At 46.9% G+C, this 27,241-nt stretch overlaps 1 protein-coding gene across 2 annotated transcripts in view; it reads left to right on the top strand.

Annotated features, from left to right (window-relative positions):
- Positions 1-5,491: 5,491 nt before the first annotated feature.
- fermt3b (FERM domain containing kindlin 3b) overlaps positions 5,492-27,241 on the top strand; it is a 44,308-nt gene continuing 22,558 nt past the window's right edge. For both annotated transcript variants that reach the window (XM_056281511.1, XM_056281502.1), the window contains exons 1-6: positions 5,492-5,611; positions 10,886-11,010; positions 11,176-11,409; positions 15,779-15,895; positions 17,087-17,255; positions 20,609-20,711. In XM_056281511.1, coding sequence (XP_056137486.1) covers positions 10,887-11,010; positions 11,176-11,409; positions 15,779-15,895; positions 17,087-17,255; positions 20,609-20,711 — 747 coding nt within the window. In that variant the 5' untranslated portion in view covers positions 5,492-5,611; position 10,886. The remainder of the gene's footprint in view (positions 5,612-10,885; positions 11,011-11,175; positions 11,410-15,778; positions 15,896-17,086; positions 17,256-20,608; positions 20,712-27,241) is intronic.

Genomic DNA, 27,241 nt, shown 5'->3' with positions numbered 1-27,241 from the left:
ACGCAGTGTCCTCGTAGGTTGACTTGTCACACCGCTCTGGGGTGATAGGTGGGTACCCATGACTGTTGTCAATCCATCTGACAAAGCCATCACACTGAAAAGGAACTGCAAGTTGGCTGATGTGTTTCCATGCTTGGCGATTGAGGACTTTAATGTTTTCCAGGGACTGCAATCAGTTGCAGGGAGGCATGAGTCCAACGCCACAGATAGTGCCTGTCCCCCTGTCCAGCCGGCTAGGAGTTTGTCAGAGCTCGGACTCAGTGACATTGACCTCAGCTCCTGTCAGGTTAGTGAGGCATGCAAGTCCCAGCTCACTCAGCTGCTCACCGAGTACCATGACATCTTCTCCAGGGACTCTCTGGACTGTGGCGAGGTCACAGGATACACACATCGCATCCATCTGGTGGATGAGCGCCCCTTTCGCTTGCCCTACAGGAGGGTTCCCCCAGCCCACTATCAGACGTTGAGACAGGTTCTCACTGATATGGAGGAGAAAGGGATTATCCGGAAGTCCTCGAGTGCATACGCTTCACCGCTGGTTATGGTATGGAAGAAGGATGGCGGGCTTCGGATCTGCACTGATTTCAGATGGCTGAATGCTCGGACCTTGAAAGACGTTCATCCCTTGCCACACCAGTCGGACTGTCTTGCCGCGCTGGGTGGTAACTGCCTCTTTAGTACGATGGACCTCACCTCTGGCTTCTTCAACATCCCAATGCATGAAGATGACAAGAAGTACACTGCTTTCACGACTCCCCTTGGGTTGCATGAATACAATCGCATGCCACAGGGCCTTTGTAATAGCCCTGCAGCCTTCATGAGAATGATGATTGGGATCTTTGGGGATCTGAACTTCACGAAGCTTTTGTGCTATCTTGATGATCTTCTTGTCTTCGCACCATCAGAGGTTGAGGCTCTGTCGAGGCTCCGCACTGTGTTTCAGAGGTTGAGGGAGAACAACTTGAAACTGGCTCCGAAAAAGTGTCATCTGCTGCAGAAGCGGGTGCGGTTTTTGGGCCACGTGGTTGATGGCGGAGGTGTGTCTGTCGATCCCTCCAAAGTAGAGGTCATCTCCAACATGACAGTGCAGGATCTCATGGAAGGTGATGGGTGCACGCCTTCTGTTCGTAGGATCAAATCTTTCCTTGGTATGGTATTTTACTACCAGCATTTCCTCCCGAACTGCTCCTCCGTGGCTAAGCCCCTGTTCGCCCTTACAGCTGGACAAAAGAGGAGGGGGAGGTCAGCTAAGGATAAGAAGCCCCATGGCAGCTTCCGTAAGCTTACCTCCGCAGACTGGATGGTGGAATGTGGGGAAGCATTTGATCTGTTGAAGACGATGTTACTGGAGTGTGTGGTGCTTGCCCATCCAGACTTTGAGGTGCCTTTCATTTTGTCGGTCGATGCGCCTTTGGACGGACTCGGCACGGTGCTGTCTCAAGTGCCCCGAGGAGAGTCCAAGGCCAGACCTGTTGGTTTTGCAAGCAAGTCCCTCAGTGCCTCACAGCGGAAGTATCCAGCTCATAGACTGGAGTTCATGGCGCTGAAGTGGAGTGTTTGTGAAAAGTTCAGCCACTGGCTGAAGGGTCAAAGCTTCACCGTTTGGACAGATAATAATCCGCTGACTTATCTCCTAACGAAGCCGAAGCTTGACGCGTGTGAGATCCGCTGGGTGTCTAAGTTGGCGTCTTACACTTTCGATCTCAAACACCTGCCAGGGAAGAAAAACGTGGTGGCGGATGCCTTGAGTCGCGACCCCTTTTCCAAGCCCGTCAGTCAGAGGCTACTTAGGGAGCCCTACCCGGCCCTTGTTCAGGAAGCCGACGGGGTTGAGGGGGACTCTGTGCAGGATGTTTTCAGACTCAGTTGCCAGTCCCAAACAGTGAGTAGTGCGCGATCTGTGTTTGCTTGTGATGCAGCTGAGGTCAGGGCTTTTTGTCAAGCCAAATGTGACTGGCCTGATGCATCAGTATTCACAGCACTCAGTTTGGTCCAGCACGTTCAGCATCTGTCGGATGGTCAGGATACACTGCCAATGTTATCCACCGAGGAGCTCAGGTTGAGTCAGGGGCAGGACCCCTGCATCTCCAAGGTGTTGCCCTTTGTCGCTGTTCGGAAGCGGCCATCGAGACGTGAGAGGCATGGTGCTGACCAGAAGGTCCTCAGGCTGCTGAAACAGTGGGAGAAGTTGGAAGTCAATGATGGTGTCTTGTACAGGGTGACAAAGGACCCAGTGTCCAAGCAGAGGAGGTCTCAGTATGTTTTACCTCTGAGTCTGAAAGACAAGGCACTGTCTGGCATCCACGATCTCGCTGGTCATCAGGGCCAGGACCGTACTCTCTCTCTTGCAAGGCAGCGTTTTTATTGGCCTGACATGGAGAGGGATATCAGAGCATATGTCAGATGCTGTCGGAGATGTGTGTTTGGGAAGACCCCAGAGCCAGCTGCTTGCGCGCCCCTGGAGAGCATTAAAACCTCCGCACCGATGCAGCTTGTGTGTATGGATTTCTGGTCCACTGAGGACAGTAAGCAGCGGTCGGTCGATGTCCTAGTGGTTACTGACCACTTCACTAAGCTTGCTCACGCGTTCCCCTGCGCCAATCAGACAGCGAAGCAGGTCGCCAAGAAACTCTGGGATCATGTATTCTGTGTTTGCGGGTTTCCGGAGAGAATACATTCTGACCAGGGCACAAACTTTGAGAGCAACCTGATTGCAGAGCTTCTCAGGTTGGCGGGTGTAGCGAAGTCCCACACGACGGCCTACCATCCTATGGGTAATGGCGGGACAGAGCGGTTTAATCGCACGATGGGGAATATGCTCCGTTCCCTTCCGCTTCAGCAGAAGCAACAGTAGCCTCAGCAAATCCATTCTCTCACGCTCGCGTACAATGCCACTGTTCATGAGACCACGGGTTACGCGCCTTTCTTCCTGATGTATGGGCGTGTCCCAAGACTGCCGGTGGATGTTATGTTCAGGCAGGTTTTGCATGACCCTCACGTTGTTGATTATGACTCTTATGCTCAGTCTCTGCTTTCCTGTCTAAGGAGTGCAATGGAGATCGCTCAGAAGCACTCCACGGCTGAGCAGCAGCATCAGGCGCGACAGTACAACAGACATGCCAAGGGCACTGTCCTGTCTGTCGGGGATCGTGTTTTGGTTGCGAACCAGAGTGAGCGAGGGAAGAGAAGGTTGGCTGACAAATGGGAGAACGGAGTGTACACGGTTGTCGGTGTCAACCCCAATATCCACGTCTACAAGATTCAGGATGCAGAGGGGCACACCAGGGTGGTGCACAGGAACCGTTTGTTGGAGGTCAACTTCTTGCCCCTTCCTGAGTTAGATCAGGGTGAGGAGTCCAGTACAACCAGTCAGTTGTTTGACTGCGCAGAGTCCGATGAGGAGGACAGTGCAGATGTCCTGACGGTCTCAGGGGATGCAGTGGGGCTAGCAGTCTCATCACTTGGAGACTCGCCTAGATCTGAGTGGGCAGAAGTGGAAGAGTTCATTCCGTCTAGTCTGGTAGTCAGTCCTGTGGGGGCCACTGCTCAGTCTCCACCCAATACACACGCACCACACAACACACATGCACCACACATAGAGGCATCACACTCACTCGATGTAGGTGTTATATCTCACACTGATTCGCACACAGGGGCACCACCCTCACTCGATACAGATGTTGCAGCTCGCACTGTCTCACGCACACAAGTAGAGAGCGATGGTCGGGTTAGGACACGCACAGGGAGGGTGGTGAGGTCAGTGAACAGGTTAATAGAATCTATGGCTCAGATGCCATTTCTACGGAGTGTGAGGGTTTGAACTTTGATGGAGGTTGGAGTCATTCAAATTAGTTTAATGTGAGTTATTAGGTGTCTATCAGACAGGGTTGTTTTGGGCCAAGTGCATGGTGTGGCGTATCAGGCGTCACATTGATCTAAGGGAATTCTGAGACTTGATCAACCTCATTATTTTCTGGACCTCGTAACCGAGGTAGCTCCTAAGTTGACTGGAGGACTAGCTCCTTCTTTTCACTTGTGCCAGTAGTCAGTGATGGGCTTTTCCTTTCCTCTTTCTCTTTTTATCCTGCTGTCAGGATGTTGGTGAATTTCAGGGGGGGTGAATGTAACCAGGTTAAAATTAATGTTTTTATTTTATTTTGTTTGAGTACGAAATATCACCAAATCCTGTCTGTGTGCTGTTATTTGTGTTTACTACATTTTATTTTATGTCATTATTTACTTTTATGTATGTTTTACAACGACCGTCATATACGTGTACTGTCGCTTTAAGAGAGAGGTATTGTGGGTACACGGAAGAGGGAACGCGGGAGAGGCCATTTTTGTTTTGTGGGAGGAGTCTCAAGCAGCGATCGAGCCGAGCCACGCGTGTTTCTTACCGTAGGACAGTTTTGCTGGTTGAGGAGAACGTAACCTTGAGTATCCCTGTAAGAAGATACTGCAAGCTGTGGGATAAAATACTTGTTTATCCTTTCTTACATCGGAGTCCCGTGGACGGTTTCTCCTTCTAACGCACACGAGTGAAGTCCGGGCAGTGGTTGAACTTCGACCCCCACGTCCGTAAGAAACACCGCTCCCGCTGGAGGACTGGACGTTTGTCGAAGGGTTTGAAACCAAAATAAATGGCAAGGTGGGCCAAATAGAGTCCTGTGTGTCCCCCCTCCTTCCTTGATCCCCCCCACAACACCTGGGGCCCCACCCAACTAGAACACAATGCAGAGCTAATGATGAGAGTGACGGGTGTGCAGCAGGCTGACCAGCATAGAACAGCATAGGACTGCCCCCGTTACACCTGCAGCTGCACCCTGCACCCTGAAAGATGCTTTACTGACATCCTCACAAACGCCCAACACACATTTAATGACGTCACTGTGTGGGTGCTGAGTGTGTGCATTCGTCTCAGAGTGAAGAGTGTGTCCATCCATCTTCCAGCCTCCTACTAAAACCCTATGACACAGAAACACACACACACACACACCCTGCTACCCACGTTGCCTGTTAAGCCCCTTCTTCCAGCCAGCCAGCCAGCCAGTCAGTCCGTTGGCCAGTCAGTCATTCAGCCATTCAGCCAGTCAGTCTGACACTCAATCAGTCAGTCAGTCACTCAGCCAGTCAGTCTGACACTCAATCAGTCAGTCAGTCAGTCAGCCAGTCAGTCAGTCAGCCAGCCAGCCAGTCAGCCAGTCAGTCTGACACTCAATCAGTCAGTCAGTCAGTCAGCCAGTCAGTCAGTCAGCCAGCCAGCCAGTCAGCCAGTCAGTCTGACACTCAATCAGTCAGTCAGTCAGTCAGCCAGTCAGTCAGTCAGTCAGCCAGCCAGTCAGTCAGTCAGTCAAACTGAGCACCACTCATTTACACTTCCGCTTGGCGGAAACTGACAAAAGAGGAACACCCTCTTTTTGACAGTAGCCTGTGAGTGCAGGACTACAGACAGTTACACAGACCACAAGTCAGGTGGTGTGAGATAGACAGAGGGAAACGGAGGGGGAGAGAGACGCAGGGCAGGAAGCAGCCTGAAAGAGTGCTTCAGAGGAAGGTCTGCAGGGCTGAAAACTGCTCCGTTCGACAGAAGCTGAAGGAGACGGCGAGCAAGGTGAGCCGCTCCACAATGGTTGTGTGTTACCGGTGTTGGTGTGCATGAGAGAGGTGACGCGAAAGCGAGGAAGCAAGTAGAAGAGAGACAGAGCAGAATAAGGCGTGGACCCCGCCGTGGGGCCTTGTAAGCACCACTTTTCAGTTCCACTCCCGTAGGACGAGGACAGACAGACAGACAGACAGACGGACAGAGGGAGAGATAGAGAAGAGAGAAAGGCAGGTTGTTGCAGTTGACGAGAGGCATCATGGAGTCTTGGGCAGACGTAACAAGGATGTGTAGACTCACACATGTGTGTGTGGGGCAGACCCACAGGCATGCTAGGAGGCATTTTGTTCTGAACTCTGACCTTTGAACGACATTTGCATGACTGGTAACGGTGCCTGACACGAGCTTGTAGCACATACTGGCAAGATGAGTAACGAGTTGTAGATGAGTAAGGCTTTCGACATACACGCATGCAGACGTCGCACACCAACACACAGCCAGTGGACAGGAGGGATGGACGTGTCACCCTGGCTGCCTGGCTGGTGTGAAAGCGGAAGTGTGTGTCTGCTGATTGTTCAACTCAGAACTCGGAAGCGCTCATCAAAACGGACTTGTCAGAATGCTCCTGACCGTGTGTGTGTGTGTGTCCATGAGTCAGAGTTTAAACTCCTGTTCCCTGAGATCAGGCTCCACGGTGTTAAGATGTGGACCCTCTCTCTCTGTGTAATAAGGTGCCGCCCAGGCTCCAGAAAGTTCTCCTTGGTGATTTGTGACATGTTTCAGCCCGCCGGGATCTATTAGACGCCTCCAGCTTCTAGTCTCCACAGCCACACACGTCTTACAGCGGTGCTTCACCCTCACTGTACACAACACAAACTATTCCCCTCCTCCTCTTTCTTCTTCTTGGGCTTTATATATATATATATATATATATATATATATATATATATATATATATATATGATTCTATAAAATCACTACGGCGTTTTCCAGTCTCATGTTATTGCCTGTGGCTCTTTAGGCACCCATAGAAGACCCTCATCCTTTGGGGACCCTCTCAGCCAGCCTCTGGTAAAGCCGGGCCAGGGCACATTTTGCTTCTACTTAAACTGGAACAAGTACAGCTTACGCAGAAGCCCTTTTCCACCACCACGGAACGGGTTCGGTTCGGTTCGGTGCCGGTTCGCAAACCCTTTTATGAACGGTTCAGAGCATTTCGCCGAAAAATAAATTGGTTGCGAACCCGAAAAGTTCGTCCCGAACCGGCACCAAAAAAATAGCAGGTTTTTCAGCGCGAACCGGGCGAAACCAGTGGGCGCGTGACACTCCAGAGGAAGAGAAGAGACAGCCTAACGGTAGATAATGAAGAAGAGAGGAGATGAAGAGGAGAAGAAGAGAGGAGATCCCTGACAGTAGATAATGAAGAAGAGAAGAAGAGAGGAGATCCCTGACGGTCGCTAATGAAGAAGAGAAGAAGAGAGGAGCTCCCTGACGGTAGATAATGAAGAAGAGGAGAGGGGATCCCTGACCGTAGATAATGAAGAAGAGAAGAAGAGAGGAGATCCCTGACGGTAGATAATGAAGAAGAGAAGAAGAGAGGAGCTCCCTGACGGTAGATAATGAAGAAGAGATGAAGAGAGGGGATCCCTGACGGTAGATAATGAAGAAGAGGAGAGGGGGTCCCTGACGGTAGATAATGAAGAAGAGAAGAAGAGAGGAGATCCCTGACGGTCGCTAATGAAGAAGAGAAGAAGAGAGGAGCTCCCTGACGGTAGATAATGAAGAAGAGGAGAGGGGATCCCTGACCGTAGATAATGAAGAAGAGAAGAAGAGAGGAGCTCCCTGACGGTAGATAATGAAGAAGAGATGAAGAGAGGGGATCCCTGACGGTAGATAATGAAGAAGAGGAGAGGGGGTCCCTGACGGTAGATAATGAAGAAGAGATGAAGAGAGGGGATCCCTGACGGTAGATAATGAAGAAGAGACGAAGAGAGGAGATCCCTGACGGTAGATAATGAAGAAGAGATGAAGAGAGGAGATCCCTGACGGTAGATAATGAAGAAGAGAGGAGAGCCCTGACGGTAGATAATGAGGAAGAGAGGAGAGCCCTGACGGTAGATAATGAAGCAGAGAAGAAGAGAGGAGAGCCCTGACGGTAGATAATGAAGAAGAGAAGACGAGAGGAGATCCCTGACGGTAGATAATGAGGAAGAGAGGAGAACCCTGACGGTAGATAATGAAGAAGAGATGAAGAGAGGAGATCGCTGACGGTAGATAATGAGGAAGAGAAGAAGAGAGGAGAGCCCTGACGGTAGATAATGAAGAAGAGGGGAGGAGAGGAGAGCCCTGACGGTAGATAATGAGGAAGAGAGGACATCCCTGACGGTAGATAATGAAGAAGAGAGGAGAGCCCTGACGGTAGATAATGAGGAAGAGAGGAGAGCCCTGACGGTAGATAATGAGGAAGAGAGGAGAGCCCTGACGGTAGATAATGAAGAAGAGAAGAAGAGAGGAGAGCCCTGACGGTAGATAATGAAGAAGAGAAGAGAGCAGATCCCTGACGGTAGATAATGAGGAAGAGAGGAGAACCCTGACGGTAGATAATGAGGAAGAGAGGAGAACCCTGACGGTAGATAATGAAGAAGAGATGAAGAGAGGAGATCGCTGACGGTAGATAATGAAGAAGAGAAGAAGAGAGGAGAGCCCTGACGGTAGATAATGAAGAAGAGAAGAAGAGAGGAGATCCCTGACGGTAGATAATGAAGAAGAGAAGAAGAGAGGAGCTCCCTGACGGTAGATAATGAAGAAGAGAAGAGAGCAGATCCCTGACGGTAGATAATGAGGAAGAGAGGAGAACCCTGACGGTAGATAATGAGGAAGAGAGGAGAGCCCTGACGGTAGATAATGAAGCAGAGAAGAAGAGAGGAGAGCCCTGACGGTAGATAATGAAGAAGAGAAGACGAGAGGAGATCCCTGACGGTAGATAATGAGGAAGAGAGGAGAACCCTGACGGTAGATAATGAAGAAGAGATGAAGAGAGGAGATCGCTGACGGTAGATAATGAGGAAGAGAAGAAGAGAGGAGAGCCCTGACGGTAGATAATGAAGAAGAGAAGAAGAGAGGAGATCCCTGACGGTAGATAATGAAGAAGAGGGGAGGAGAGGAGAGCCCTGACGGTAGATAATGAGGAAGAGAGGAGATCCCTGAGGTAGATAATGAAGAAGAGGAGAGGAGAGGAGAGCCCTGACGGTAGATAATGAGGAAGAGAAGAAGAGAGGAGATCCCTGACGGTAGATAATGAAGAAGAGAAGAAGAGAGGAGAGCCCTGACGGTAGATAATGAGGAAGAGAGGAGATCCCTGAGGTAGATAATGAAGAAGAGGAGAGGAGAGGAGAGCCCTGACGGTAGATAATGAGGAAGAGAAGAAGAGAGGAGATCCCTGACGGTAGATAATGAAGAAGAGAAGAAGAGAGGAGATCCCTGACGGTAGATAATGAGGAAGAGAAGAGAGCCCTGACGGTAGATAATGAGGAAGAGAGGAGAGCCCTGACGGTAGATAATGAAGAAGAGAAGAAGAGAAGAGAGCCCTGACGGTAGATAATGAGGAAGAGAAGAGAGCCCTGACGGTAGATAATGAGGAAGAGAGGAGAGCCCTGACGGTAGATAATGAAGAAGAGAAGAAGAGAAGAGAGCCCTGACGGTAGATAATGAGGAAGAGAAGAGAGCCCTGACGGTAGATAATGAGGAAGAGAAGAGAGCCCTGACGGTAGATAATGAGGAAGAGAAGAAGAGAGGAGATCCCTGACGGTAGCTAATGAGGAAGAGAGGAGAGCCCTGACGGTAGATAATGAGGAAGAGAGGAGAGCCCTGACGGTAGCTAATGGCGGAGTCGGCAGATAAGAAGGGTGCGCGGCGGTCAGCTGAGGAGGCTCAGTGTTGGGTTGTTATCTGGGCATCTGCCGAGTGTCGGGGGAAACTAGAGAGTAGCACGAGAAAGAGTAAGCTGTATGGCGAATTAGTGGAAGAGATGGCCCAGAACGGGTTCACTCCAACGCAAGAACAAATTATCAACAAGTTAAGAAAAACTCCAGAGGGACCACCGAGACGATAAAGAGGAGTTGTCCAAAAGCGGAGCTGGACGACGTAGCAACATGACGCCACATTATTGCGTTTCAGCAGGATGTAGCTAATGTTTACATCCGGTGTGCAACGCACAAAGTCCCCCGTCGATGACGTACAACGGTTCCGCTACAAACTGGACGAACCGCGGGCCACACAACACGGAACCAGTGCCTGAACCAGGGCTGCTTTGGTCGAAAAGGGGGGGGGGGTCCTCTGATAGGCTTTGCTCCCACTGGAAGCCGTTGACTGAATGTTGATGGCCTCCCTCCTGGCGAGGTGGCGCCATAGAAATCGGCTTGGGCCGGCCTGGGGTGAGCGGAGGCCTTGCGGCTTGCCCACCACATGCACCCGCAGCCAGCAGTCACCCAACCTCATGAACCCCCAAACACCATTACAGTGGCTCCACTGCCAGTACGGCAGTTGTTATTTACTCACTTCTTCATTTTTTACTTATCTATTTTTCCCCCTTTGTTTCCTTCTTCATGTTTATATTTAACCTACTACTGGAATGTGGTTTAATTCTGTTCTGAGAGGGGCCTGCAGGACGGGGTAGCAGTAGATAAGAGGGGAGCAGGATGTGGGTAAACGGGATGTGGGGATGTTAAAATGTAAAAAAAAATATCACAGTCTTTCAACTGTAATTGCTCAGTTCGATATGTTTTCCTTGAAAAATATTTCAATTTAAAAAAAAGATTCTATAAGATTTTGTTCAGGCATGTGAGTAGCTTCAGTTAGTATGTATTTTTTCAGCAGATGTGACAGTGATGCTTACTCTTACTTTAGTTTTTCATCCTGTCCCTGTGACAGTGGTTCTCAGAAAACCAGAAAGCCTTTGATAGTTCCTTGGGGATCACCGTACATTTGAGCGTTTTATGTAAGACATGGCACAGAAATCAACTTCGGGAAAAAAATGTAAATATCCGAGTAACTTGTTTAAAAAGATGTCCTCAGTAGTAGGCATTTATACTGCCTCAGTTTTTTCTTACTTTTTCACAATGAAATATGCCGCACATCTTTCACAGACTTCCCAGTATCCCTTCTGTTTGGGTGTACATTTAGAACATGAATGTCTGCACATCTTTTGCTTCTTTCTTTGTCCATCTTTGTCCTTTTCTCTCTTTCCTCGCAACCCTGCTCTCTCTATCCGCCTCTTGACTTTTGCAGGATGGCAGCATGGGACCTGTCGGTCGTAGTGGAGGACCTGGGCCCAGATGTCCTACCCCTCATACTCAGCGTGACCTCTGACCTCCACATTGGAGGAGTCATTCTGAAACTGGTGGAGAAAACACGTAAGTCTGTCTGTGTGTCTGTCTGTCCTCCATCGGATTTCTCTCCGTCCATTTATGTCTGTTAGCGACACACACACATGTATACAAACATAGATACACACAGTTTTCCAAACAGCCACGGACGTGTTTATTTCTGAGTCCCTCTCGACTTGTCATCCAACGCAGAGCTGAAACGCGACTGGTCGGATCACGCGCTGTGGTGGGAGCAGAAGCAGCAGTGGCTCCTGCGGACAACATGGACTCTGGACAAGTGTGGCATCCACGCAGACGCCCGGCTGGTCTTCATGTCCCAGCACAAGCTCCTGAGGCTCGGCCTAACCAACGGCCTGACTGTGCGGCTGAAGGCCTGCTTCTCAGGCCCCGTCTTCAGCACCGTGGTGGAGATCTGCAAAATGCTGAGTGAGTCAGTCACACTTTGTCGGTCAGCAGGTCTCATGCCCCCCACCCCCCATACTGTTCCCCCTCTCCTCTCTGTCTGCATCCCGCTCTCATTCTCTCACATTCTCTCCATCCTGTGCTCCATAATTTTTCCTTTTCTCTCCAGTCCCTCATACCTGTATTGCTCATTGTTGTTGGATAAAGCATTATATGTGTGTTCGGCCTCTGCTCTTCTTTCCTTTAAGATTTCTTTATATAGGATTTTTTTCTCGTGCATGTGTTTACTATTCCCTTAGTTTGCCACCGTTTCTGAGAATCTCCTGTTCCACTACTTTCTTTACTAGAGGACAACTTCTTTCATAGAGAGCAGCTGTGATGGACGGTAAAGTGTCATAGGCTGCATCTACGTCTTGCACATACACATCATTCCAGTCTGGTTTCATCAGGTCTTGTTTAAAGGAGTTGATAGTTGATATCTAATTATTTTGTTTTGACTGTTTTATCGTCATTGTTGGCCCTAGTACAGCTCTGTCTGACTGCAAAGACTGGCAGAGGATCACTTGTGGCTTTTATCAATAATCCGCTGGTGAATAACATTAGTAAATCTACACATCAATCAGTGTAGCGCTGTATGTTATTCTAGCGGGCCTCGGGACTGAGGGATGTAAGCTGGTACTGTACATAGAGTCAGTGGATTCTGTGGTTGTAGTGTGTTCTTGTGGCTTTAGAAGATCAGTATTGAAATCCCCACAGACAAAGAACATTTTCTTATTATTTGTATTGTTATACAAGTCCAGTAGCTTTTCCTTAAATGGGTCGATGGTAGATCCAGCTTTTCTGTATACGCAGCTTATTAGAATGTTTTCTGATTTCTCCATCTCCATTTCTACTGTAATGCATTCCGGGATATTGTCCGACACAAAGGACATTCCTGACAGATTTGCGTTTCCAATTTTCATCAATGAATAGTGCAACTCCCCCTCCTTTTGTTTGTATCCTGTTAATGGAAAACATTCCGTAAAGTAGCAGCGTAGAAATCCTGTCGACTCTGAGCTAATCAGCTAGCCCGGGGCTCTTGCTAAGTGTTAGCCATCCCGTTAGCACCCTTAACACGTGTAGTAGTGCTTCGTTATAATGTAGTACTCAAAAACACGTAGTAGTAGTAGTATATATATATATATATATATATATATATATATATGTGTGTGTGTGTGTGTGTGTGTGTGTGTGTGTGTGTGTGTATGTAAACTACTAATAAGACACGTTAATCCCTAGCTAATGGGTCTGACCCTTTAGCCGAGCGGTTAGTGATGTCGCCTTGAGGTGCAGTACACCCCGTATCGAATCCCGCACCGGGCAAGAACATAACCGGTTACATATATACACACACACTGCCAGAACGATTATTTGTTCCCAGCTGAACAAAATGGGCAAAGTAAGATATAAAAGTACCGTTGTTTTATCAATTTATTTAACAATATGCAGGGAGCTCTAAAGTCTTCCACTCATCATGCCACTGGAAGTCCTTCCTCATAAAGTGATTTTGCCCATAACCACTTTTTCACTGCAGACTTTGAAATTAGTTCTGGATTCCATTATGTGTCAGGCAGCACATAACTTCCGCATTGGTCCGAAGGCAGTGAGACACACTTGTCTACAAACATCATGTGTATGTTCCACATGTCCATGTGTGTACAAAAGATAGAGAAGCCGTAGAATTGTTTGAAATGCTACATCTTGCATCTGATAGACTGTAACAGAAGTGTTGAACTATTGCTGCAGATCCTGAGGAACATAGTCAAAGGCGGTGGTCGTGTCCCGAAGGGGCAGTTTTGAATAAACACTAAGTGCCAGGCTTCTTCAGCTAGGTTATTTTTCTTAGTTGCAGTTGAACAAGTTTATGCACGGCGCCCTGCAGAGGGTATCTCAGTTTCCTTCTAGCAGAGAACCATACTCATCCGTGATGTTGAAAATGCCCCTCCACGGAGTCAACAGCTGGTAGGTTCTGTGCAACTCTGACAAGATGCCTCAAGGGGTCTGAATTTTGTTTCTCTCATTTTGGAAATGCATCAGTACTCGCTGTGTCAAGACCAGGGTCACGACCATTTATTTTGACAACAAATGATCATCATGTGCTTTGGAGAGACTTGTGATAAGTTCAGCCCTTTGGCAGCCTCAAGTGACTGGAGTCACTAGATAAAGGACTGACGCATAGCCAAACGCACTCATTTAAGTTTTATTTCTGGAGGCTGTTATAGTGTAACCAGTAGAATTACTTAATGGACTTGAGATGATTAGACTTAACCATCAGAAAAGCAGACTTATATTGGGTTAGGTAGTCTCATGCTCAGTATGCTGTTAATTGTAACATGAAACCAGAAGAAAGTACTTTAGATACAAGAACATGTGACATCTGCATGCTGAGTGGATATTATAACGTAAAGACTTAAGAAAATCCCAAGGACTACAAACAGTCACATAAGAATTATGTAACTGTCCGTAACTGTTAACAGTAAGGTAAGACCTCATTTAGTCTGGCTCTATATCAATAAAACATGACAGAGGAAAACGCAGTGGAACATGAATTTCAACTTTGGCATAGAGCATACTGTTCTGTGTGTACACACAGTGTTACATTTGCCTCACATTACCTAACAAGAACCTAAAATTGCAGTGTGCCTTTATGTCTATTTACCCTCCACCACCCCCCTTACTCTGGGTGTGGGAAGATGGCAGCGCAAATTCACGTTCGCAGCGGCCTCACCCAGTACCGGTGTGGGAAGATGGCGGCGCAAATTCACATTTGCGGCGGCCTCACCCAGGTCTGTCGATGCAGTGTCTTTGTCCACATCTGCGTGTAAATTTTTGTCTTGGTTTGTTGGCTGGGAGAGCTTGGTCTGCTGCGCAGGGACCGCGGCCTTGCCCGGAGCTGCACGTGAGGAGGTAACACCGAGGGCGATCTGACAGGATGCGGAAGCAGGGCATGCTAAGCTAACTGCTGGCCCATGCAGACCAGCAGTTCCGATAACACGGAGGGCGTTCTGGCGGCGGCCTCACCTGGCGTTGACTAGTGTTTTTGATGTGGTCGTGTGGAGTGCGGGGAGGTGTGTCGGGGGTGTCTGGCTGGGAGAGCTGGTGCTGGATCAGCTGGGAGGGCTTGATCTGCTTCATCCGGTGTGAGTACTTGATCTACTCGCCCTACCGGATGTGCTCGGGGTCCTGCGACTACAGATGACATCACTACTTCACGCACTATGATTGGATAGGGGCTTGGGTAGTTCCCATCAAAGCAGAGAACAGTTAACTGAGCATGCGCGAAATGTGACATTTACTCTAGCGAGAGTTTGAGCATAAACAAGCGAGTATAATCAGAAAGTAGCTAGCTAGCTAGCTGGTTTACCATTGGACTGTGAACCCTAACACTAACGCAACCCGAGTCGAATGGCCAGTTATCAAATGTGCTCAGGCTTGCTCTGGATGTGCTCGAGCTTGCTCCAGATGTGCTCGGGCTTGCTCTGGATGTGCTCGGGCTTGCTCCAGAGGAAACCCAGAGGGAAGTATGACGGGACGCGTAATCAGGGCAGGCTAGGCTAACTGCTAGCCCATGCAAGACTGGCAGTTCCGATAGTCATCCTGGCTGGCGTTTGTTCCCTTGGACAGTGATTTTTTTTTTTTTGGTTTGGATATACGTATGTGTTGGTTTGAATAGGTGTGTTCTTGTGGTTCTAGAATGTGTGTTTGTCTGTGTTGGACTGCTGTGGGCTGGGGGAAACGGCATTTCGGTTCACTTGATGTGCACAAGTACATGAGGTGAATAACAAAGTGTTCCTGATTCCTGAGTCCATTGAAGAACCACAGTTAGAACAAATGTGAACAGCAGTGCAACTTGAAAGTGGAGCCTCATGGCCTGGAGTGATCTGGGGTGATCTAGCGTTATCTGGAGTTATCTGCAGTTATATGGAGTGATCTAGCGTTATCTGGAGTGATCTAGCGTTATCTGGAGTTATCTGCAGTTATATGGAGTTATCTAGTGTTATCTGGATTAAAGTTTATTGCAATGCATGTGTATTAACAGTTTTATAAAGACATTCTAGAGAGTTTGGTTTTAAATTGTTCAGTAGAAAACCTTAATTGTGAAATCCCTTTACCATCGATATACGTACAGAATATCTCAGTGAGAATAACCTTTGACACTGCTCTATATAAAAACCTCAGTAATTATAGCCATGACATACCTACATTGTATGTTTGATTCACATAGGATGAATTTCTTGGAAGGCCAGCAGTGATGTTGTGTGATTCTGTTCGTCTGTTTAATTCCAGTTCAGTTCACCCATCTTTTAGTCTCCATACACAGACTCCGCTCCCTCCCCAATCTCCCTTTTCACAGACATCCGACACCCAGAGGAGCTCTCCCTCCTTCGGCCGGTGGAGGAGAAGAAGAAGAAGAAAGACAAAGATGCTGTTGAGGAGGTCTATGACCTCACTGAGGTGCCTCTCACCTCAGGTAAATTCATCACTGTCCATTTACACACACGACAGACTCATACCTGGAACTTCAATATATTCCTTGTTAAATGTGGTATTAAGTATATTGCTGATTTTGTTGATTTTAAATATATTGTTAAATATTAAATACATGGGGGCGTCCGAGTGGCATGGGGGTCTATTCTGTTGCCTACCAACACAGGGCTCGCCGATTCGAATCCCCGTGTTACCTCCGGCTTGGTCGGGCGTCCCTACAGACACAATTGGCTGTGTCTGCGGGTGGGAAGCCGGATGTGGGTATGTGTCCTGGTCGCTGCACTAGCGCCTCCTCTGGTCGGTCAGGGCGCCTGTTCAGGGGGGAGGGGGAGCTGGGGGGAATAGTGTGTTCCTTCCACGCGCTACGTCCCCCTGCCGAAACTCCTCACTGTCAGGTGAAAAGAAGCGGCTGGTGACCCCACATGTATCGCAGGAGGCATGTGGTAGTCTGCAGCCCTCCCCGGATCGGCAGAGGGGGTGGAGCAGAGTACGATAGGGGAGGAAAAACGGAGGAAAATAAAATTTTAGAAATGGCACTACATTTTATGAAGAGTGCATAATGAATTATTTAGGATTTGAAACTCAGACTTTAGGACTCGGGACTTTGCTTGGGACTTGAGTTGCAAGACTTGAGACTTACTTGTGGATTAGAAAACTTGGTCCCACCTTCTGCAATTAACACAGAAAATGTTGTGGTTACAAAATGGGAAAACGTCTTGATGATTTGGGACCAGATCTGCATCACCATGGTGGTCCTTATATATACATTAACGTGACCCGTTCAACCCAGGAGCCAAGGCTTCGGTCTCCTCCCGTGATCTTGAAGTTACCTTTCCTTGCACAACACAACATTTTACTGCTAAAGAGGAAGTGTTCAGTATAGAATGATCCGGTGTGGGGAAGTTGGATAGAAAGAGGGAAGAGATGAGAATGATTCTTTTCCAGGGTATTTTGAGGTACTAAAGCCTGTTAACAAATTATTATCAGTTTTGTTTATATGCCTGTTAAAAACATGCCTCCAAATATAGTCTTTTTTGCAGTTGATGCTGTAGAATGGCAAATTAACAGAAGTTAAAATATCCCAGCATGCATCAAGTTTTTTTCTCAGTCCAAGAGCAAATCCTGTTCTGACAGTTTCTGTGATGGCCCTGTGTCTCTCTCCCCTCCCTCTCAGTGTCTCGGTCCGCCTTGTATAACGGCATGCCAGCTCATTTTGCCGACTCGCCCAAGATGGAGGAGGTGTACAAAATGCTTTCCATCACCCAGCCTCCTCCTGCCCCCGCAGCCATAGCCAAGCAGTACCGACCCGCCAGCGTAGTAGACAAGGCCCACATCAATGGCAGGTTAGAGCTAGCATGCACCGCATATTGCACACACACACACACACACACACACACACACACACACACACACACACACACACACACACACACACACACACACACACACACACAATTACCCTTACCCTAACCTTACCTTAACCTTACCCTGACTTTAACCTTACCCTTATCCTTACCCTAACCTTACCCTTACCTAACCTTACCCTTACTTTAACATTAACCTTACCCTTATCCGTACCCTAACCTTACCCTAACCCTAACCTTAACCCTAACCTTACCCTAACCCTACCCCAACCTTAACCTTACCCTTACCATTATACTAACCATACCCTTACCCTAACCATGACATTAACCTTTCCCTTACCCTAACATAAACCTTAACCTTACCCTTACCCAGCGTTTCTCAAAGTGTGTGCCCCCCCCCCCCCCGGGGGAGCACAGAAGCGTGACGGGGGGATGGCAGGGGGAATGTAGTGCGGGACTACTGTTTTGTCTGCGGAATCGTTTTCACGGCAGAACAATCAACAAAACGTGTCTTTACGAGACAGAGAGAGTGTAGGTTGAATGGATGGAGAGATGTTTGACGGGGAGAAAAGAAAGACAGGCGATGCCTCCGAGATGAACAAGACAAAGTGCTTAGCTGATGGTCATCAGCCAAAAACCAAGTTAAGACGATATGACGGAGCCTGTCTTGGGAGATGAGGAGAGACCAGTGTGTATTTTATGTGTAAAAACTCTGGCAGCTGGTAGTATGAGACCAAAGCACTGATGGCATCACACAAAGTCACACACACGCAGCTGCCCAGTGCAAGAAAGCACACACAACAGCTGAGGATCTCATACTTCCCACAGCTTTAGATATGGCGTCAACTATGTTTGAAGAGACAAGTGCCACACAACTGAAGGCTGTCCCTCTGTCCGATGATACAGCTGCAAGACGTATATGGGACATTTCAAATGACCTTGAAGAACAACTCACTGACAAACTGAAGGACCAACGTTTGGCCTGACAAGAGGACGAGGCTACTGACAGCAATAAAAACTGCTCGTTTATTGCTTGTGCTCGTGTTGTCATGTCAGAGTGAGTGTGTGAGGATTTGCTGTTTTGCAAGTACGTCCCAGTAGAGCGACAGCTGGTCAGCTCTTCAGGCTTCTGGACTGGTACCTGACACAACATGAGCTGAACTGGCAGAACTGTGTGGGTGTTTGCACGGATGGTGCACAGACCACGGCAGGGAAAACAAAGGGACTGCAGCCACTAATCAAGAGGGTCTTGCCAAATGCACAATGGAGGCACTGTGTCATATACAGAGAGGCACTGGCATCATGACAGATTAGCCCTGACCTGAACCAGGTTTTGACCCATGTTGTTAGTGTAACCTGCACGACAGGGGAATGGGCCTATGCTTGCGCAGGGACAGTTTGCAGTCTAATGTCTAAGTTCAGTGGAGATTGGTGTAGGTTTTTTTCTAGACCAGATTCTAGTACTCACCCCAAAGACAACACACACACTCGTGGGTATAGTTTACAATAAAAAAAACCAATTTATTTCAACAGTTCAAAGTAAAGTTATTTCAATATCAATACTAAATTAGATGTGTTATATATATATATATATATATATATATATATATATATATATATATATATATATATATTACTCTATTATACTTTTTAAAAGTTCTTCCTAATATTCTATTTATTGTCTATATCTATCTATATTCTATTTTATACCCTTCTAATATATTACTTATGCAGCCATATTCTACACTAACAAATTAAAGAAAATAATCCAAAATAAAGTATGAGTGCACTCAAAGAAAATAATAAAGAAAAGAAAAGGGGGAATGATTCAGTCTTCCAATCTGTGCAAGGTGCAATGTCCAGATCCTACCACAATCAAAGGGGCAAGTTAATGTAGAGGCGATGATGATGAATCCAAATCCAGGGCGATGATGGGGGCAATCCAAAGGGGGTATCCAAGGGTTCCAAACGGTGTAGCAAGGGGGGTTGTTCGGGGTACTAAAAAAACCAGTCTGCACAAAATTGTACAGATTCCTTATTAATTGCAATCTCTATCAAACAATTACAAACAAAATAAAAATACCCGAATCTAGAGTCAATTCTCAGAATTAAATCATTTCCTACATATAACTAATATGCGGCTGAATGACAACAGCCTATTGCTGTAAGAACAGTTAAAAACAATGTCATCGCAGCCAGGCTGCGGCACTATCAACGTGAATTCACGTCTAGCTGGCTGCTATGGGTTCCATGGATGCCATGTAGCCCGAGTTGGCTCGGTGGCTAGTGGCAACTGGAGCTTACAGTTTTTTTTAACAACAAGCATATTATTATATTAAAATGTCTAACATTCCTACATCAAATAAACCCCATGGACCGGGTGTCCTGACTGGTTTTAAAGCTCTGAATCATATGGGAACTGCTAAGGATCATAGATATACGTTTTAGCTGGGTTAGCTTAGCTTAGCAACCAATGGAAAATTGTCAGTCTTTAGATTTCAAGATTTTAAACTCTTATCTCACCAGGATTCCAGCAGCGTACAAAACACAAGAGAAAAGAGTCTTCCTTCTTCCTTCAACAGGAGATCATCTGTCTTTGGATAAAATCAAGATATCCTACGTAAATGGCTATGATTACATGGAACACAGAAAGCTGTTTACTTTTTAGCTTTGGCTAGCGGCTCACCAAGGAAGCTTCGTGGGAGGAATCTTTTTTGTCGTAGTTCAAATGTCCTGTAGCTCAAATATCCGAAGTTCAAATATCAATAATTCAGGTATCCATAGTCAAAGTTGTCCGTATTTCTAAATATCCGTATTTCTCTTCTCTATTGTCGACGGTTGTTTGCATGGTTTAAACTCTGTAGCTCGTGTGCCTCCTAGAGGCAACTCGTGGAACTTACATACGTCACAGGGTACATGTAATCATGTGGGTTACATTAGCATGGTCAGTTTCATCAGAACAAGACCCCTGAGAGCGCGGCTGTTCTCGGCACTTTGTGAGGAAATGGGAGCTGAACATTCAGCTGTGGTGTTTCACAGCGAGGCCAGGTGGCTCTCGCGAGGTAAAGATTCGGTTCGAACCGAATCGGGAGATTCCGCAAGATTCCCACCCCTAGTGAGGGCCAGCCAAAATATCCTCATTCTAATGGTTAAATACCCAAATTGGTCCTCACAAAGGTAGAAAGAACACAAACAAACACACACACAATATAAGAAACACCTGAATTATGTGTAATTTATGGATATTTATAATGCTTACGCTCACAAAATGCTTACGTTGGCCTACGTTGGATTCACATCGCATTATGTCTGTCTTGCTCTTCACTTGCCAGGTGGTTGGACTCGTCTCGTTCTCTCCTGCAGCAGGGCATCAAGGACAATGACTGGCTGTGGCTTCGGTTCAAATACTATGCCTTCCACGATCTAGAACCCAAGGTGTGTGTGTATTTATGTGTGTGATGTTGAGGTGGGCGTGTGTGTTGTGTGTGCTTGCATTTAAAATCTCACACTACATTTCTTATCTTTCTGACTGTATTCTTTTAGTTGTCAACCATCTATTCTTTCCCTGATTCCCACCTCTGGCCAGCACTCTCCTCCACCACCCATTCTCTCCCTCCCTTTCATCACTCTTTCCTCCTACTTGTGCCCCAACTACTCTCCTCGCTCCCTTCCTTTCCCTACTTTTTTCTCTCCCCTCTCTCTCTCTCTCTCTCTCTCTCTCTCTCTCTCTCTCTCTCTCTCTCTCTCTCTCTCTCTCTCTCTCTCTCTCTCTCTCTCTCTCTCTCTCGCGCGCTCTCTCTCTCTCGCTCTCGCTCTCTCTCTCGCTCTCTCTCTCGCTCTCTCTCTCTCTCTCTCTCTCTCTCTCTCTCTCTCTCTCTCTCTCTCTCTCTCTCTCTCTCTCTCTCTCTCTCTCTCTCTCTCCGTCTCTCTCTAATCTTAGTTGAGTTTAGCTTGTTTTATTTTAGCTTATTTAATCTTATCTTATCTTATCTTATCTTACCTTAGCTTATTTTAGCTTAACTTAGCTTATCTGAGCTTAATTTAGCTTATCTGAGCTTATCTGAGTTTATCTTATCTGAGCTTATCTTACTTTATCTGAGTTTATCTGAGCTTATCTTATCTTATCTGAGTTTATCTGAGCTTATCTTATCTTAGCTTATCTGAGTTTACCTGAGCTTATTTTAGCTTAGCTTAGCTTGGCTTGGCTTGGCTTAGCTTAGCTTAGTTTATTTTGGGACAAGCAAAAATGTAAAAATGTAAATTGTAAAAATGTAATGTAAAAAAGTGTAATGTAATTGTAAAATGTAATAGTAATTGTAAAGTAACTGTAAAAATGTAAAAGCAAAAAATGTAATTTATGTAAGCAGAAAGAGGAAGCCCGCCGACTCAGTAGACGTTACTGTAAAACTGCTGTTCACTAGGATGGTGAAAGCCAGGATGATGATTGACTTTAATTATTACAGAGAGATGAAAGATATGGAGCGATTCAGTGTGATTCTGGCTCATGGGACGTGTTGTGCTCGTTAAAAAACAACCAACTTGTTTCTTCTGGCGAGTTGATGTGATTTATTTTTTATATTTGCTTGTGTTTTGAAAATGGTTGTATTTTTGTTTTTGTTTTTTTAATAAAAGTTACTTTTAAAAATCAAAATCTGGGCGTCCAGGTAGCGTAGCGGTCTATTCCGTTATTGCCTCCCAACACGGGGATCGTCAGTTCGAATCCCCGTGTTACTTCCGGCTTGGTCGGGCGTCCCTACAGACACAGTTGACCGTGTCTGTGAGTGGGAAGCCGGATGTGGGTATGTGTCTTGGTTGCCGCACTAGCGCCTCCTCTGGTCGGTCGGCGCACCTGTTCTGGGGGAGGGGGACTGGGAGGAATAGCGTGATTCTCCCACGCGCTACGTCCCCCTGGTGAAACTCCTCACTGCCAGGTGAAAAGAAGCGGCTGGTGACTCCACATGTATGGGAGGAGGCATGTGGTAGTCTGCAGCCCCCCCCCCCAGATCAGCAGAGGGGGTGGAGCAGAGACCGGGACGGCTCAGAAGAGTGGGATGATTGGCCAAGTACAATCGGGGGAGGGAATGGGGGGAAAAATCCAAAAAAATATCAATCTCTCTCTCTGCCCCCTCTTTCTGTCTGTCTGTCTGTCTGTCTCTCTCTCTCTCTTGCTCTCTGTCTGTCTGTCTCTCTCCCTCTGTCTCTCTCTCTCTCTCTTGCTCTCTGTCTGTCTGTCTCTCTCTCTGTCTCTCTCTCTCTCTCTCTCTCTCTCTCTCTCTCTCTCTCTGAGCGGATGTGCGAGTGAGTGTACGGAGCAGCAGCGTGTTGTTTCGGTGTGAGTGAGTTTCTGAGTTTTGGACTTTTTTTGTCTGGTCCCTTTCACGTGCTTTCTGTGGGTTTGTTGTTGTTTAGTTTTTAGTTCGTTTTTCTCGGTGGTAGGTTTAAGCGGAGTTGTTTATTTTCGGTAGCGCTGCCACCGGCCCGGCGGGGCAATATGGCCGCTGTGGGAGGTGGAGGAACGGCGTTCGAAAAATTGACACGCCGGCACGCGATTAAAGTGGCTCCGGTGGTCAAATGCTCGGTGGAGGAGTGCTGCCTCGCGGTAGGTGAGCATGTGGGCTATGGAAGCATCAAATCGGCGTCCAGAATGAACGGTGCAGTAGTCATGTTTCTGGACAGTATTGATAAGGTCAACCAGGTGGTGGAAAGTGGTGTGGTGATTAGGGACATGTTGACTCCCGTTCTGCCGCTGGTTAACCCAGCCAAGAGAATCACCATTTCCAATGCTCCCCCGTTCATGAGAAATGCAGCTTTTGAGAAGGAGCTTGCAAGATACGGACAACTAGTGTCCCCCATAAAAATGGTCTCCTCCGGTTGCCAGTCTCCTCACTTGAAACACGTTGTGTCCCATAGGAGGCAAGGTTTCATGATTTTGAAAAATAATGCAGAGGATTTGGATCTGAAGCTGAAATTCAGGATTGATGACTTTGATTATATTGTATTTGTTACTTCTGGTATGATGAAATGTTTTGGCTGTGGGTCAGAGGGGCATTTAGTAAGGTCTTGTCCCGAAAGGAGTGAGGGTAGATCTGAGCCTCAAGGGCCGCCTTCGTCCACCGATGCCGCCGCGAGCGGCGCATCTCCGGCTGGAGACGGCGCGGCCGAGTCGGCACAGGGCAGACAGAAGGCTGGGGAGCGAGGGGTGGGAGAAACAGACCAGGTGGTGACACAGAAAAAGACCGAGGCTGGGGAACATGAGGAAAATGGACGGACTGAGCAGGCAGGAGAAGGAGGTGTACAGGCTGAGCATATTAAAACCGTTGAGCACACTGAGAAGGTGCCAGAACTTGGGCAGGTCACAGCTGATGGCCAGGATGAGCAGGTAGGGGAGGTTGAACGGAATGAAACGGAAGAGGAAAACAGCGAGACCAGGGATCATAGCAAATGGGCTGGGCCAGATACGAGTGGTGGTCGGAGGACGCAAATACAGCAGACTGCTGTTAGAGTGGCAGAGTCTGTACTCGAAGAAGAGGCAGAGATTATGTTGGACGATGAAATAAAATCAAAAAAGTCAATTAAAAGGAAGCCGACTGAAGGTAGACAGGAAAATTTAAAAGTGAAGAGGGCTTCAAAAGATAAAAAGCCATCCTCCTCTTTGTCTGATGAGAACACAGACGAAAGTGAGTGTGAGTTAGGTTCCTCTCCTCGTACACAGGTGGACACAGAAGGCAGCTATGCCTTTCTGAAGATCAGGAAGTTTTTGCAGGTTACCAAGGGTTTGAGGGCGGTCAAGGTGGAAAATTATTTTCCAGACTTGCAGCTTTTTATTGAATCAGTTAAATGCTTTATGAAAAACACAGGGGACTTGGAGGTGAACACATTCACTGAGCAGGAAGTCTTCAGACTGAAAAAACTTGTACAGAAGGTAAAACTGCAACTTCATGATGATGATTAAGACACTTTTGGGTATTGTTATCTTTTTGGTCAGTGTACGCTTGTTTCTGGCACAGTTCAGCCCCACTCTCTTCATGTGTAATATACAATTAGGCACTTTAAATCTGAATGGAGCAAGGGATGACATGAAAAGAGCTGCTGTGTTTAAACTGGTTGAGCTGAAGAAAATAGATGTCTTGCTTGTGCAAGAAACACATAGCACAGCAGATAATCAAACTGAATGGCAGAGGGATTGGACTGGAAAATTGATTCTCAGTCATAAATCCAATATTAGTGGTGGGGTCGGGATTCTTTTCTCAAGAGATTTTTTGCCATGCTCCCTTGAGGTAGAGGAAGTAGTCGAAGGCCGGTTACTGAAAGTAAGGGCGCAGTATGACAACGCAACACTGGTTTTTATAAATGTTTATGGTCCAACCCTTGGCCCTGAAAGAGTAGTTTTTCTGGATGTGTTATCTGATGTTATTAGTAAATGTGACAGTGAGGAGTATTTATTTCTGGGAGGGGACTTTAACTGTACAGAGAATTGCAAGTTGGACAGGAACCATCAGGAACCACATCCTGCATCTCTTAGTCGGCTCACACGCTTGGTTAATTCGTGTGAACTGACAGATGTTTGGAGAGCTTTTTATGGGACCCAGAGGCAGTATACATGGACACATCTAAAAGATAACGCACTATCCATGGCATGGCTTGATCGGTTTTATTGTTTTAAACATCATTTTAATGTGTTTAAACAATGTAACATGCTTCCAGTTTGTTTCTCTGACCACTCTCTTGTACAGTGCTCGGTTTTCATACGAAGTGTTAAAACAAATAGTGCTTTCTGGCATTTTAACACAGGCCTCTTAAATGATAACAACTTTAGAGATGCTTTTACGTTTTTCTGGGGCCAATATAGGAGCCGAAGGTCTGAATTTATTTCTCTGCAGCAATGGTGGGACATTGGCAAGTGTCAGATAAAGCAGTTTTGCCAGCAGTACACTCGCAATGTCACCAGAGACATAGCCAGATCTATGAGAGATCTAGAGGATGAAATGGTGGAACTACAGAATTTGGCAGATTCCACAGGAGACAGAGGCCATGTAGAAGCTCTCAAATCCAGAAAGTCTGCTTTGGCTAGCCTGCTGGGTATTACAGCACAGGGGGCACTGGTCCGCTCGCGCTTTCTGAACGCCACACATATGGATGCTCCTTCTCACTTTTTCTTTAGTCTAGAGCGCAAGAATGGGCAGAGAAAAACCATTCACTCTCTGCGTACTAACACTGGTGTGCAGCTGTCAGATTTTTCTGGTATTCTGAAATACGCAGCAGGGTTCTACAGTGACCTCTATAAGAGCGAACTCAGGCAGGATGTGCTGGGGGCTGAGTCATTCTATCATGGGCTAAAAAGGGTTGAGGTAGCGCTCAATACAGACCTCGAGGCTCAACTGTCCCCTGAAGAACTCCATCTGGCCAGCAGGGGTGCAGCCTTCCGCCTCCAGTTCATTCAAAGATTGCTCACTGGGCCTAGAGATCTAGTGTGGCGACCAGCAGCCTGTGCAATACTTCGACGGTGTTGTGGACTCGGAATAGACCTGCCCTTGTTCCTAATGGCTATTAAGAACTCAGACCTCAACGGATTGCCTGGATTTTATCGTGGGCTCATGAGAGTGTGGAATATGTTTAAGAAGGAGAGAATGGGCTGTTCTGACTCTCTGAGCTGGCTTCTAAAAGAGCCGGTGGTGTATGGTGGGCGTATGGACACGTTCTGCGACTTTGGACCCACGGTATCAAAGCTGTTCTGCCAGGCAAAGGTCGTCACATTGGGTCAGGTGGTGGAACTGGCTGGGCCCAATCTTGACAACGCTGCCACTCTAGCATCTCACCTGGGAGTGAAATCTACGCGCCTCCTTAGTCGGGTACTACTTAAGTGGAACGGTCAGCTCACAGCAGTAGAACGGGGGCTTTTGACATCGTACTGCAGTGGTTCTACTCATCCCAATTGTGAGGATCCATTTCCTGTTTTAAAGGTTGTTCCTGATCTGAAAAATTGTATGGGGCCACTTTTGGATTTGGGAAATGCTCTTAATGAAAGGCTGAATGTACTTAAAGGTAAGACCATGTATAATATGCTTGTAAAAGTCTTGAATAAAGATAAACTGAGTGGTCGGACTGATACACCCTGGAGGGCCCAGCTGGGCTTGGGGGAGAATGTGAAGCCAGTCTGGAGGGGCTTATACAAACCACCGTTAATTAAAAAAGCTGGTGATCTGCAGTGGAGGGTCTTGCATGGCATAGTGGCGGTCAATGCTTTTGTTTCTGTGCTAGACCCTAATGTGAATGACAACTGTCCCTATTGTGCCCAGAGAGAAACAGTCTTTCATTGCTTTTCAGAATGTGTGAGGCTTACACCCCTGTTCCTGCTACTAGACCGCTTATTTAGATCATCTGGGGAAAGTTTCTGCAAACAGAATTTCATTTTTGGTTTCAAATATAGTCAACGTGTAAAATTTAAATGTCAACTCTTAAATTTTATTTCAGGGCAGGCAAAGATGGCTATCTATGTGAGCCGTAAAAAGAGAATTAAAGAATGTATAGAATGTCATGTTGAACTGTTGTTCTGCAGGATGGTCAAGGCCAGGATAAAAGTAGACTTCAATTACTACAAGGCAATGAAAGACCTGGTCACATTCACAACCTTGTGGTGTTATAAAGGGCTGCTGTGTTCCACCATAAAAGATGAGCTGGTCTTTTCTAAAGAACTTGGATAATAGAGGTCTTACCTGTTTTTTATTTTTTGAGTTGTCGGTGAATGATTGTTTTTTTGGGCTTGTAAAAAAGGCTTATTGATTGTTTATACCTCGGCAAGTATTGTTTATGTTCGGAGGGATTTCAAGTCTGCTTTTTGTCTAAATTTTTCTGTTAAATAAAGACTTGGTTTAAAATTCAAAAATTCTCTCTCTTGCTCTCTGTCTGTCTGTCTCTCTCTCTCTCTGTGTGTGTGTGTCTCTCTCTCTCTCTCTCTCTCTCTCTCT

This window comes from Lampris incognitus, chromosome 1, assembly GCF_029633865.1.
Source record: "Lampris incognitus isolate fLamInc1 chromosome 1, fLamInc1.hap2, whole genome shotgun sequence".
Taxonomy (NCBI): Eukaryota; Metazoa; Chordata; class Actinopteri; order Lampriformes; family Lampridae; genus Lampris; species Lampris incognitus.
Note: the sequence above shows the minus strand (reverse complement) of the source record. Positions and strands in the feature narration are given on the sequence as shown.